The following is a 14,833-nucleotide window of genomic DNA, read 5'->3' as shown; positions in this document are numbered from 1 at the left end:
CTTCTTCTTCTAACTTAAAGGCCATTGGAGTTATCTTTTATAAGATGAAGAAAACGTGTGACTAACAGGAATTTGTTCTATATTGGCATTGCCAAATGGACTTGGCAGTACCTTGTATCACTAACTTCAACATCTGAGTCTCTTGGAGCTCCTTAGTCTACCTGTAAATTACTAAGGAAGAGGGTCAAATTTTGCCCTTTGAATATCCCGACATTACCTAGCAGTGCTTGACAGATGCCAGGCAGATGGCGAACACCTCCCTGACTCACTGACTAAATTCGCTGGGCACCTGAAAACAAATACCATCACAGAAACCTAAGATCAATCTTACTGAATTCAAATGAGTTCTGTGAACGTATTTCTCAAACCAGAGTCAGGAAATGTTTTCAGTTATTGGCATAAGAATACTACTATTTTTTTAAGATTTTATTTATTCATGAGAGACACACGGTGGGGCGGGGGAGAGGCAGATACACAGGCAGAGGGAGAAGCAGGCTCCATGCAGGAAGCCCGATCCCAGAACTCCAGGATCATGCCCTGAGCCGAAAGCAGTCGCTCAACCGCTGAGCCACCCAGGCATCCCTTAAATGTTTTTTTTTAAGATTTTATTTATTTAGAATAAGATGTTAATGGTGGGGTGTCAGGAGTGATATATTCCAATAATGTACCTCCCTATTTTCTCCATCTTGGCTACCTTCCCACTTCCTCTGTCCATAAGCCCCTGTTTCTCTCCTGAGTCTCCCAGGCCCCCATCTGCCAGACCATCTCCACGTGTCCTTTGGATCCGTACTACACCACGCTCAGTGCTCCCAAGAGGCTAAAGTCAACATCCACAGCAATTGGGCTCTTTGGCTTTTAGCTTCCTGTTATATTTGAACAGCAGCAGGCTCCAAAGGGACCAGGGACGAAAGGAGACCTGCTGGGACATCTACTTCCCCTGTGTCATCCCTGACAATCTTCCAGTAACTTCACCTTCTGTGCAGCTGGCAGCTCTAAGGAAAGCCCTGGCACCCCACTCCTCCAGTTCCCGGGGCTTTGTGATCCTCCTGTGTATTCCCCAAACTCTGTCCAGTCCTGTCTGTCCTCTACATTATACTCCAAGATTCCCCTTTTGTTCCTGCCAAACATGGACATGAGACACTGATATTGTCTCACTGGGTCACAATAAACTTTTGGTTCAAATGATCTTTTTTTTTAAGACTTCAAGTAATCTCTACATGCAATGTAGGGCTCAAACTCATAACCCCAATATTGAGAGTTGCACACTCCACTGACTGAGCCAGCCAGGGACCCCAATAATCCCTTCTTGGCATTCACTCTTTCATCATAAACTTCATGATTCTCTCTCTTGTTCAGATTTCTATAGGCCAGAAATAATAATTTTTCTCTGAGCTGAAACAGAGGTCTCCCTCTTCTCAATAATACCAAACTCTTGGGAAATTAATCTCAAAACACCCACCAACGCTTTTTTTAAAGATTTTTATTTATTTATTCATGAGAGACACAAAGAGAGGCAGAGACACAGGCAGAGGGAGAAGCAGGCTCCATACAGGGAGCCTGACGTGAAACTCGATCCCAGGTCTCCAGGATCGCACCCTGGGCTGAAGGCAGCACTAAACCGCTGATCTACCCAGGCTGCCCCCACCAATGCTTTAAAGACCATGTAGTACTGTGGTTTTCAAACCCCACTGCTAACAACCCAAGAGTGCCTAAAGGACACATATGTTCTATAAACAGCACTTTATCCATTTTACAATGTTTTTCAGACTTTTTATTTGGGAACAATTTCAAACTTACAAAACATTGCATGAAAAAAAATACCTATATTCCCTGTACAATATACAATACAATACAATACAATACCTATATTCCCTGTACCCAGACTTACGTGTTGGCAACGTCTCGCATTATTTGTTCATCGTTTGTACCACATACAGACACACACACACACAATACGCGTTCTGAGCCCATTGAGGGTAAGTTACATACATCGTAAGTACTTCAGTATTTCCCAAGAATAGGGATAACGTCCTACACACCTACTCTATACAGTTATCAACTTCAGAAAAATGAATACAATATCTTTATCTAATCTGCCACTAACATTCCAATTCTGTCAAATGATCCGAAACTGCCCTTTATGTAGCATTTTTTCCCTTCCAAGTACAACCACCAGTCTAGGGTCACGTGTGGCCTTCAGCTGTATCTTTAGCCTCCTTTAATCTGGGACATTTCCACAGCCTGTCTTTACTGTATGACATTAAAATGTGTTTTTTAACAACTTAAAAGTCACAACCACATATATGAAGGACTCCCATTTCCAGCTATGATGGTGAGGTAGCAGATCAATCCTCCCTTGAGAACAATTAGGAAACTGGAATTTAAACAAACTAACTCCTTTGAAGGTATGTGGGGACCACTGAGTCACAGAGGCCCTCAGGCCAGGACCCAGAGAGGAGGAGCATTCACAGCGGTACAGGAGCCCAGCCTCCCACCCCATTCCTCCTGGGAATCTTAGCATATTCCAAAGCAGCACAGGCAAAGAGGCAGCAAAGCTGGGCAGAGCCGTCAGTGGTAGCACAGAGCTTGGGAAATGGAAATAAACCACAGAGCTGCTGGACAGCCAAGACTTATGGTGGGTCATGATCCCAGAGGAGATGGAAGCACAGAAGAATGAGGTGACGTCAGAGCCAACTCCCTCTACTAGGCGCTCAGCAAGGCGTAAGCAGCACACGACAGCTGCAGAGGCGAGCAGACAGTGCGTGCAATGAGGTAGGGGGTGGTGAGGAGGGGCACGGCTTGCCAAAGAAAAATACTATCATCCAAAGTCTCTACAAATTTTCAATTTAAATAGTCCATTAGTCACTTAAAATGACCAAGATTACCAAGAGGGAAAATGGACACTACAAGCAGACCAATAGCTGATCCAGATACTGAATTTGCCAGATTCAGACTTAAACTGTGATTAATGTTCCAGCAAAAAGACAATTTCATCAGGGAGCTAGAATAAAACACAACCAAGTAGAAAATCAATATAAAAACTAATAAACACTAATAATGAACATTATAAAAATAAATAAAACTAATAAAGAATTCAGAATCAAATCCCCACATACACAGCCATTTAGATCAAAACTAATCCTGTTAGGCAGCTTCAGTGGCCCAGCGGTTTAGCAACGCCTTCAGCCCAGGGTGTGATCCTGGAGACCCAGGATCGAGTCCCACGTCGGGCTCCCTGCATGGAGCCTGCTTCTCCCTCTGCCTGTGTCTCTGCCTCTCTCTGTGTGTGTCTCTCATGAATAAATAAATAAAATCTTAAAAAAAAAAAAATCCTGTAGAGGGACGCCTGGGTGGCTCAGCAGTTGAGCATCTGCCTTCGGCCCAGGGTGTGACCCTGGAGACCCGGGATCAAGTCCCACGTTGGGCTCCCTGGATGGAGCCTGCTTCTCCCTCTGCCTGTGTCTCTGCCTCTCTCTCTCTGTGCCTTTCATGAATAAATAAATAAAATCTTTAAAAAGAAAAAAAAAAAAAACAATCCTGTACAACAGGAGTAGGAGATTGTCTTTTCAATAAATGGTGCTGGGCCAATTGGCTATATACAGCTAGCAGCTGTTTTTTAAACATTTAGGGAATCACACAGTACCGTCATCATCACAGAAGGTTCTACTGGACCATGTAGATAGAGACAAGGTGCTGCTGCACAAATTTTTTTTTTAAGATTTTATTTATTAATGAGAGACACGGAGAGGGGGAGGGGGAAAGGGAGAGAGAAGGAGAGGTAGAGAGGGAGAGAGGGGGAGAGAAAGAGAGAGAGAGAGGCAGAGACATAGGCAGAGGGAGAAGCAGGCTCCATGCAGAGAGCCTGACGTGGGACTCAATACCGGGTCTCCAGGATCAGGCCCTGGGCCGAAGGTGGCGCTAAACTGCTGAGCCACCCAGGCTGCCCTCCTGCACAAATTTTAAATTGCACAAAATAATTTTTTCTGTTGCTACAGAAAATTAGACAAACCTCTCCCCAGTATATCACGGCTACGCTAATTTCTGTTCATTACTGACGTTTAAGGAACAAAACAAGGCTGGTTCACAATATAAACATTTTTATTTAAATAAATAAATTTTAAAAGGTTAAAACTAACATTGCAGATTTAAAGTCATCAAATGAGACTGCAATTTATGTTTGGTGTCAATAGGAAATGTTACACAATCCCACCTCCAGACGCCTGCCACTAAGATGTCCAATTGTTCCTAAATTATATCATCTGACATCTCAAAGGCAGCATAGGTGTTTGACAAGTGTTCTACAGGACAGGCCGACTGGCTTTTCCACCATCTTCCTCCAAATGAATCCATGCCAGTAAGACAGGCAAAGAATTATCAGACCTTGTGACTTCACCATGAAACAAAAACATCTGACCCCACTGCCTTCAAGCTTCCAGATCAGTTTCATTGAAAAGCATCCTGATGCTGCAAAGTGAAATGTTTAAAAACTCACCATTTGCAATTCTTTACCTTTGTGATTTATGTCTTTTTCTTGTAACTTAACAGCCACAACTAAAAACAGAAACTGGACACTTAGGATGGCGCTGCAACTGATTTCCAAAATCTAATATTGATTGTATTTTGTTTTCATCAAAACATTTCATTGTATCGACTTTACAAATAATGTTCTAAAACAGAATTTTTTAAATATGCAGAAAATATAACTTTCATCTATTTTACATACTGAACCACATAATATATAGGATTTTATTTTTGAAAAATAAATTAGTTAAGTGACCGACTCGTGATTTCAGCTCGGGCCATGATCTCAGGGTCGTGAGATGGAGCCCCACGTCAGGCTCCATGCTCAGCATGGATTTTGCTTGGGATTCTCTCTCTCCCTCTGTCCCTCCCCCCACTCACACGCACATGCCCACACTCTAAAATAAGTCCTTAAAAAACAGGATTCTAATTTAAAACAAACGTTTTTGACACACATTGACACAGTAAAACTCCATTATTGTTAGATGAACACACTTGGGAAGGGGTGAGAGGCAAGGGAGCGAGCTAACTTTTACCTAGTACTTCCCCATCTCTGCTTTGCCAAGGTCATCTGTGGAGGCCTGAGAACACCGTGGGAGCCCCATTTTACACAGATTAAGAAAGGACAGAAACAGAATTCAAACCAGGTCCCTCGTACTCCAAGCCTCCCTAAACCTTTTTCAAATTCGCAGAGTGATGTTGTTTAAGTCAGAATGCCAAGTGCTGGGTCAGGAGCGGAGCTGTCTTCAGTCCACCAGGTGTCCAGCGGCCCCTCCACCTGAAGAGGTCCTTTCCCGAGGGCCCCCCGAGCCGCACACTACGCGCCTGTGCTTCCCAAAGAGTCGTCTCATTTGAAGCCTTGCTTCAAGGTAAACATCACTGTCCCCTCTACAGGCAGGGAAACACCTGAGAGCCCACAGAAGCAGCGCGCCAGCACTCCGTACTTCCACTGTCAGGCTCTGCCCTCACTTCTCCACCCAGACTAACCATTTCTTCACATGTCCCTTCCAGTCCACCCAGGCAGCCATAATCCTGCTCCCAAATGGAGTCCAAGACCTTCCTTGGTGAGTACTCTATCATTAATTCTCCTTTATCTTCCACTCAATTCCTCAAGCTTATTCTACAGGTAAAAAAAAAAAAAAAAAAAAAAAAAATCATACCCTTGAAAATGTCATTTTAGTCGCTATTTTGACATGATTTCCATGGATAACTTCCACCTGCCTCTCATCTCAAAATAAAAATAATTTACTATTATTTAGTCTCCCATCAACTACTGACATTTACTGACCTTGACTCTGCTATACCCCAATCCTTGCTCCACGTATCAAGGTGAAAAATTAGCTTATTAGTGGGCAATCAACTCTACTCTCATCTGTGACTTTTATACCATCTGAAAACACCTTCCTCTTACCCCTCAAAGCATGCCTGGCTCCTCAATGCTCATATATTCTCAGAGATCCTCAGGGAACACCCTTCCCATGAAGACTCCAAACTCTACCACTTACCTACCCAATTTCCTAAAGGGAGTTACTATGCTAAAATCAGAATTAAGTCCCATTCACTACGTGACACTCATTTTGTCAACATGAGTCCTTTATGGCCTGAGCCCAAACAAGCCAACCCCCTAGGCTCCAAAAGCAGCTTCCCCTCGAATCAGGTATAGTTGCCCTCTACTCTCTTCCTGTCTGCATTCGTTCCTCCCTCTGTGTTGCTCTTTGTCATTCCTTAAGCTGACACACACTGGAGAAGCAAAAGAAACCCCAATACTGCTCTAAGACCACGGGGCCAGGAGGGCAGATAGATCAGCATGTCCATCAGCTCTTGCTGTCACCTTGTGATCCTTGGATCACCTCTGGGGGAGCCACTCTCGGGGCCATGGCTCACCAGATTTGTCTCAGAAGGCCCAGGGAAGAGCCAGCAGCCCTCCTCCTCATAAAAAGAAAAGAGAGAGAAACTTTGTTTCCTCATGTCACCCAAATAGTAAAAATTCAACAGCCAAAACTAAGTGAAAGATGCCTTAGAAGGACCTCTTGTGGGCCAGGCCTCAGGCCAGAGATGCAGAAGCCTTCAAGGGCCAACTCAAGTTCAGAGTTCATAGTCAAGCCTTGAGCGTGAGCATGACACCAAATCCACTTTGATCCTCCCTTTCTCTTAACACCCAGGTACCTCTAGCCCTAGCTTTGTGATACTGAGCAATTCAGAAAGAAGAGTATGCAGAAAAGGGGTGGGTGGGAAGTCCCTCGGGACCAAATATTTGGGCACCGAGAATACAGTGGGAGGCAAAAAGAGGGGCCCTGCCCTCCCACCAACCTACATCATAGGATGACAATAAAAATGACTTTATCTGAAGGAAAAGTGTGGTGTGCTGCAACACCTGACAGGACCAATGGGAAGACAGACCTTATCTAGGCAGACGAGGAAATGAGACTGTGCCTGAGGCTAAGTCCAATAATACAAAGTGTTTTGGGCCATGGTACAGTTTTGCTTAGGTTTTTGGGTGGTGGTGCTTTTTTGGAGAGGGGGTGTTTTTTGGTCTGTATCCTAAAAGCAAGGAGAAGCCACTGAAGATATCAGCAGGGAAATGACATAACCACACCTAACTATGAAAAACTACACAGGCGGGCAGCCCGGTGGTTCAGCGGTTTGGCACTGCCTTCAGCCCAGGACATGATCCTGGAGACCCGGGATCGAGTCCCACGTCGGGCTCCCTGCACGGAGCCTGCTTCTCCCTCTGCCTGTGTCTCTGCCTCTCTCTGTGTGTCTCTCATGAATAAATAAATAAAACCTTTAAAAAAAATTAAATAAATAAAAAAATAAAAACTACACAGGCTACACAGTCTGGGGCAGACTGGAAAGTGACAATGAGCAAACAGAGAAACAGGAGGCAGAGATAGGGGCCTGGACTCAGACGTGGCAGCAGACGCAGGCTAGTGAATCCAGGATGCAGCCATGAGGGAAAAAACCTGCTTGTGCCCTGAGGAGACTGAGAAAGCCCAGTGTGAGGTGGGCTAGGGGGATGGACGGCACGAATGAGTCAGAGGCAGGAAAGGAGAAATCTGTCCCGGAGTTCGCCACTGCTAGGCCAACAGACACATGAAGCAAGCTGCCAAGTTAACAGGAAACAATGTTTCTCCCAAGAACACACTGTGACAACGACCCCTTTCAGTGACTGCTGATTTCTTATTCACAAAAAGTCTATTTTGTAAAATCTCAGACTGTCAGAAATTTTGCTGTTTGGAATTATACCAGTAAAAAAGGAACATCCCGCTGTTCCCTACAGGATCAAAGTCACTGGGACACAGGGCAGCAGCCTTGATTTCTAGCTAGTTGCAGAGCTTCAAATAAGGAATTTCCAGACACAACGTTCTACACGATCTAAACTTTGTACTTCTCAGGACGCCTGGGTGGCTCAGTGGTTGAGTGTCTATCTTTGGCTCAGGGTGTGATCCTGGAGTCCCAGGATCGAGTCTCACATCATGTTTCCTGCAGGGAGCCTCTGCCTGTATCTCTCCCTCTGCCTGTGTCTCTGCCTCTCTCTCTGTCTCTCATGAATAAATAAATAAAATCTTTAAAAATAAATAAAATAAACTTTGTGCTTCTCAAAGACACGAGGCCGTGGTCCATTGTAGTAGGATATGGTGATGCCCCCACACACGGCCCTACTCTGCTTGGAGGCCATCAAAACATGACTTAACGTGCACTTCACCTAAATTCCACCCTCCCCCAAAACCCACCGCGGCTCTAGCCTCTTGTTGGCAAGATGCCCATGGTTCTTTTGGGGTGTGGCCTCTCTTATTGCAAGAAGCCAATAAACCTGACCAAGGACCCATGGGTGCTTCCTGATGGCCGCAGGCTGATTAGGTTGGGACAAACACTGAGAATTTGAAATGATGGTGAAATACACAAGGAGAAATGCCAAGTAGGAGTTGACTCAAGGCCCTAACTAAGCCTGGGGTTCTGGGCCAAACCTAGAAGCCACTGGCAGCAACATGGGAACTGAAGCTGTGTGTACATGAGACTGCCCATGGAAAGGCCGTGGAGTGAGGCGACTCCACAGGAAGCTCCACTAGCCAAAAGGCTGCTGCAGAGGACGCGTCAGCAAAGTAGACCAAGACAAAACAGCCAGAGCAGGAAGACGTGACTACAGGGTCTGGGGACGGCGAGGCAAGAGCTCTTAAAGTCTAACTCTGATCACATCATCACAGATTCAGTTCTTGTGCCCCTCGCTCTCATATATACATTTTTGATTTTGTGATCTCCAGACTGACTCGTGCTAACCAATTCATGAGACCCTGATGTCGTTTTCAGAATGCCAGTTCATTAATTTGCCGAGACGCAACCACTCAGCCCACTTGCATGCTCTGCTACGGGTCAGGACTTTCCTTCCCTGAAGATAAATGCATTCAGGTGACTGGCTGCTCTCAGAAGGTCACTGGCTGAGCACGGGATCAGAACAAGGGACTCCGAAGCCAATGGTCTGGAGCTACGGTATAACCAGGGACCTAGAGCACAGCCAACAGGGTGTCCATGGGAGACAACATCCCAGATGGTGAGATGTGTGGAGGAGGGTAGGGGTTGGTAAGGCACCCAGAGACTAGCAACAGCCCTCCAGATGGAGGAAGGGGAGACAAACGGCTACCAGCGTCAAGTCCAGCAAGAGCTGAGACTGTCAAGGAAGCCCTGGGGAGGAGTCATGGCCATGGAGAGAGTAGGAGGAGACCCCCAATCTCTCTCTCTGCCCATGATGCCTTCCATGGCGAGCCCTGTTGGCAGCCAGCAAGGAAGTCAGAGGCAGGCAGTGTGCAGCTGACCTCGCCCAGAGCAAACCACAGGGCAGATCTGAGGATTCCAAAGAGGAAGTAAGGACAGGGGACTGCAGTGGTCATGAGCGTTCTCCCTTCTAACTGCGTATGGCTGCCCCCTTGGCCAGGTACATCAGCCCACGCCAGAAACGCGTACTGTTGAATTCAGGTATCTTCTTGTCTGGACCAGTACTAGAGACACACTCTGGGCCACTCAGAAACACTTGTCCTGGGCAGCCCGGGTGGCTCAGTGGTTTAGCGCCGCCTTCGGCCCAGGGTGCGATCCTGGAGTCCCATGTCGGCTCCCTGCATGGAGCCTGATTCTCCCTCTGCCTGTGTCTCTGCCTCTCTCTCTGTGTCTCTTATGAATAAATAAATAAAATCTTTTAAAAAAAAGGAAAAGAAAAGAAAGAAACACTTGTCCTAGAGACCACTCAGGGATGGTGGGGAGTCCAATGCACAGCGTTAGACCAGCCTTAAGCACCAAAGACTCACTTAACTGTAATCTAATATGTTAGTTAAGTGCAGAATCAGTCCCAGAATCTTAGAACTTCGATAAGGCTCCCAGACTGACACCTGACGTCAGAGCTCAAGGTGAATCTCAATCTCTGAATGGACAAGTCCTGGCAATTCCGGACTTAAATCAGGGCTGGAAACTGACTGGTGGCAGCTGGCAGGGCGGCATCTGACTCTGGATTTCAGCTCAGGGCATGAGCTCAGGGTTGTGGGATCGAGCCCCACAGCAGGCTCAGAGCTCAGCACAGAGTCTGTTTGGGAGTCTCTCCCTCTCCCTCTAAAATAAATCAATCAATCTTAATAAAAACAAGACACGGGCTTGTCTGTTCACCTAGAAACAAGTAAATACACACATATCTCTACTGAGACTTTTAACTCCATGCAAAGTTTCCACAAGGCAGGATTTTTCACTTATACCAACGCTTAATCTTTAGAGTGGAGCTTTCTAATTCTAAGAGTATGGAATCTTCACGCCGAGGATGAGAGGCAGGTAGAAACAGGAGCCAGTAAGGGAGACCCCAGGGAGCTGGCCACGTTCCCCCCAGCCAGCTTACTAGGGATGTGTGAGCTCTGCGCCCCAGGGCACCTCACCCTGAGTCCCCACCGACTCTCCCAACTGCAGCCACAGTGGCAGTTCGTGGAAGATCAGCCGTGGGCGCAGACTGCCGTCCCATCCCTGCCTGCTCACTGCAAGTCAGACTCACTTTTCTCTACAATCTTCAATTTCTGGAAGCTTTCCAGCACCTCCCCATTCAGGATCCGAGGTAAGAAGTCCCGGATCTGCATGACTTCAGTGGTCAGCCGCTCTAGGTCCTTCTTCCGGACTTTAACGAATTCCTCTTTAGTCCCCACGTGCTAAAAGGAGGAGCAGATTTTCCCATTATTACACATCTTTCCTGACGACTGCTGCCCGAGTTGGCTGGCTTCCTTCCTTGGACACCGCCTGCTCACAAAGCTTTCAGAAGCTCATGGTTACCCACCGTGCCCTCTGCTCTGCACACTTCAGAGGGGGAGCAAGTGTCTCCCTTCCCATCCACATGCCAGTGCCCCCCCAGCTGACGCTGAAAATCAGGCAGCTCTCTGGTCCCCCACCCCCGGGGCCTGAGGCCAGCCGGACAAGCTCAGTCCCCCCACCACCAACAACCCCCCCCCCAAGGCCGAGGCCAGCCCCAGCTCCGGACAGGCTCTGGTCCCCCACCCTCACACCCCACCTCCATCCCCCGAGAGCCAAGGCCACCAAGGCACTCGTTCCCCCACCCCTGGGGGGAGGGGGGCCGAGGCTGATGCTCTGGACACGCTCCGGTCCCACCCCCCACCCCACCCCCACCCCCGGAAACCGCGACCTACACCAGCCAGACATGCTCTGGTCCCCCACCCTGCCCCCGGGAGCCGAGGCCGACAGCAGCCGGACACGCTCGGTGCCCCCCCACCCCCGGGCCCAGCTGCCCCGGCCCTCTGGGAGCGCCCCCCCGCACCTCCGCTGTTCCGTTCATCTCCCCAGCCGCCCAGGCCGTGGGGGGGCAGGCCGGGTGACCGCCTCCGGCCCTCACCGTGGACCGGACACTGCCCGGCTCCGAGCCCGGGTCCCCCACTTCCCGGCCCCCGCACGACGCCCCGGGGCCGCACTGTCCCCGCCACGCCCGCTGCCCCCTCCCGGGCCCCCTGCGCGGGTGGGCACGGCCCGGGCGCTCCGGGAGCACCGCGCCACCAGTCACGGGGTCCGGCCTCCCCACTGACCCCGCAGGCCTCCTCGGCGCCGCCCGTCTCGCCCATGGCCACCGCCCGGCTGGTGCAGCCCGGCTCGGTGGGCCCGGCTCCCTGCTCCCTGCGGCCCGGCTCCCTGCGGCCCGGCTCCCTGCTCCCTGCGGCCCGGCTCCCTGCGGCCCGGCTCCCTGCTCCCTGCGGCCCGGCTCCCTGCTCCCTGCGCCCGGCTCCCTGCGGCCCGGCTCCCGGCTCCCTGCGGCCCGGCTCCCTGCTCCCTGCGGCCCGGCTCCCTGCTCCCTGCGCCCGGCTCCCTGCTCCCTGCGCCCGGCTCCCTGCGGCCCAGCTCCCTGCTCCCTGCGGCCCGGCTCCCTGCGGCCCGGCTCCCTGCGGCCCGGCTCCCTGCTCCCTGCGCCCGGCTCCCTGCTCCCTGCGGCCCGGCTCCCTGCGGCCCGGCTCCCTGCTCCCTGCGCCCGGCTCCCTGCGGCCCGGCTCCCGGCTCCCTGCGGCCCGGCTCCCTGCTCCCTGCGGCCCGGCTCCCTGCTCCCTGCGCCCGGCTCCCTGCTCCCTGCGCCCGGCTCCCTGCGGCCCAGCTCCCTGCTCCCTGCGGCCCGGCTCCCTGCGGCCCGGCTCCCTGCGGCCCGGCTCCCTGCTCCCTGCGCCCGGCTCCCTGCTCCCTGCGGCCCGGCTCCCTGCGGCCCGGCTCCCTGCTCCCTGCGGCCCGGCTGCCCTGCTCCCTGCGCCCGGCTCCCTGCGGCCCAGCTCCCTGCTCCCTGCGGCCCGGCTCCCTGCGGCCCGGCTCCCGGCTCCCTGCGGCCCGGCTCCCTGCGGCCCGGCTCCCTGCTCCCTGCGGCCCGGCTCCCTGCTCCCTGCGCCCGGCTCCCTGCGGCCCAGCTCCCTGCTCCCTGCGGCCCGGCTCCCTGCGGCCCGGCTCCCTGCGGCCCGGTCCCTGCTCCCTGCGCCGGCTCCCTGCTCCCTGCGGCCCGGCTCCCTGCGGCCCGGCTCCCTGCTCCCTGCGCCCGGCTCCCTGCGGCCCGGCTCCCTGCTCCCTGCGCCCGGCTCCCTGCTCCCTGCGGCCCGGCTCCCTGCGGCCCGGCTCCCTGCTCCCTGCGCCCGGCTCCCTGCGGCCCGGCTCCCGGCTCCCTGCGGCCCGGCTCCCTGCTCCTGCGGCCCGGCCCCTGCTCCCGCGCCCGGCTCCCTGCTCCCTGCGCCCGGCTCCCTGCTCCCTGCGGCCCGGCTCTCCCTGCGGCCCGCTCCCTGCTCCCTGCGGCCCGGCTCCCTGCGGCCCGGCTCCCTGCGGCCCGGCGCCCTGCTCCCTGCGCCCGGCTCCCTGGCTCCCTGGCCGGTGCCCGGCTCCCTGCGGCCCGGCTCCCTGCTCCCTGCGGCCCGGCTCCCTGCTCCCTGCGCCCGGCTCCCTGCGGCCCGCTCCCTGCTCCCTGCGCCCGGCTCCCTGCGGCCCCTCCTGCCCGCCCCGCTCCCTGCGGCCCGGCTCCCCCTGCGGCCCGTCCCTGCCGCTCCCTGCTCCCTGCAGCCCGGCTCCCTGCTCCCTGCGCCCGGCTCCCTGCGGCCCAGCTCCCTGCTCCCTGCGGCCCGGCTCCCTGCGGCCCGGCTCCCTGCGGCCCGGCTCCCTGCTCCCTGCGCCCGGCTCCCTGCTCCCTGCGGCCCGGCTCCCTGCGGCCCGGCTCCCTGCTCCCTGCGGCCCGGCTCCCTGCTCCCTGCGCCCGGCTCCCTGCGGCCCAGCTCCCTGCTCCCTGCGGCCCGGCTCCCTGCGGCCCGGCTCCCGGCTCCCTGCGGCCCGGCTCCCTGCGGCCCGGCTCCCTGCTCCCTGCGGCCCGGCTCCCTGCTCCCTGCGCCCGGCTCCCTGCGGCCCAGCTCCCTGCTCCCTGCGGCCCGGCTCCCTGCGGCCCGGCTCCCGGCTCCCTGCGGCCCGGCTCCCTGCTCCCTGCGGCCCGGCTCCCTGCTCCCTGCGGCCCCGCTCCCTGCGCCTGCGCGCCGCGCCCTCTGACCCCGCAGGCCCCACAGGCCCGAAAGCGCGAGAACGCGCGCAGCGAGGCTCGAACCTCCAGGAGCTGGCGCAGCATCCTCCGCCCGGCGAGCAGCGGTGGGGCTCGGCGAGGTTCCGCGGCGACGCTGCTGCCTTCACGGCTTTCAGACTCGGTGCCTGCAGAGTAGAAGGACGCGGGGATGCAAGGGTGAGCGGCAGGTCAGGTCGACAGTCCCGGGGACCTTCCCGACCCGCGGGGGGCGCTAGGCCAGGGGCGGCGCGCAGCGGAGCCGAGGCTCCTCGAGGGGTCCGCCCGGCTTCGGAGGGCCAGCCCGGCCAGTCGCCAGTAGCCCAGACGACCACCTGCTCGGGAAGATGCCACCTGGTCCATTCACCTGCCCCGCGGGCCCAGCGTGTACCATCGGTGCCGCCAGGGCGGTCCAGTGTACTGGGTCCTGCGCAACTAAGACCTCGTCTGTTTCTGAGGCCAGCAGGTTGCCAACAATGCCCAAGGCCCCCGAATGTTCTCCAGGCAGGAGAGCACACTCGCAAGCAACCACTCTAAATCCGTCCCCATGCCAGGACCTGTACCAGCCCATTATCCCCTGCATCCGTCCTGTACCTAGCCCCGGCATCCCCTGCACTGGGACCTGACCTCGTCCCTGCTCCTGCCACCCCTGCACTGGGACCTGACCCTGCCATGCCCTGCACTGGCACCTGACCCTGACCCTGCCGTCCTCTGACCCAGGACCTGACCCTGACCCTACCATGCCCTGCACTGGGACTTGACCCTGACCCTACCATGCCCTGCACTGGGACCTGACCCTGACCCTGCCACCCCTGCCACCCCCTGCACCAGAACCTGACCCTGACCCTGCCACCCCTGCACTGGGACCTGACCCTGACCCTGCCACCCCTGCACTGGGACCTGACCCTGACCCTGCCATGCCCTGCGCTGCCACCTGACCCTGACCCTGCCATCCCCTGACCCAGGACCTGACCCTGACTCCAACCATCCCCTGACCCATGATCTGACCCTGACCCTGCCATCCCCTGCACCGGAACCTGACCCTGACCCTGCCACCCCTGCCACCCCCTGCACCAGAACCTGACCCTGACCCTGCCACCCCTGCCCTGGGACCTGACCCTGACCCTGCCATCCTCTGCACTGGGACCTGACCCTGACCCTGACCCTGCCATGCCCTGCACCGGCACCTGACCCTGACCCTGCTATCCCCTGACCCAGGACCTGACCCTGACCCTGCCGTGCCCTGCACTGGGACTTGACCCTGACCCTGCTATCCCCTGA

General features: G+C 54.5%; 1 protein-coding gene across 1 annotated transcript in view; it reads right to left on the bottom strand.

Annotated features, from left to right (window-relative positions):
* LOC121479507 (heat shock transcription factor 2 binding protein) overlaps nucleotides 1-14,833 on the bottom strand; it is a 106,738-nt gene that overhangs the window by 90,606 nt on the left and 1,299 nt on the right. Inside the window, exons 2-3 of the mRNA XM_041735166.1 lie at nucleotides 13,601-13,701; nucleotides 10,544-10,694 (exon numbers count right to left, since the gene is read on the bottom strand). Coding sequence (XP_041591100.1) covers nucleotides 10,544-10,694; nucleotides 13,601-13,701 — 252 coding nt within the window. The remainder of the gene's footprint in view (nucleotides 1-10,543; nucleotides 10,695-13,600; nucleotides 13,702-14,833) is intronic.

Source organism: Vulpes lagopus, chromosome 20 (genome assembly GCF_018345385.1).
Source record: "Vulpes lagopus strain Blue_001 chromosome 20, ASM1834538v1, whole genome shotgun sequence".
Lineage (NCBI taxonomy): Eukaryota > Metazoa > Chordata > Mammalia > Carnivora > Canidae > Vulpes > Vulpes lagopus.
The sequence above is the reverse complement of the archived record's forward strand: the minus strand, read 5'-3'. Positions and strand labels throughout refer to the sequence as shown.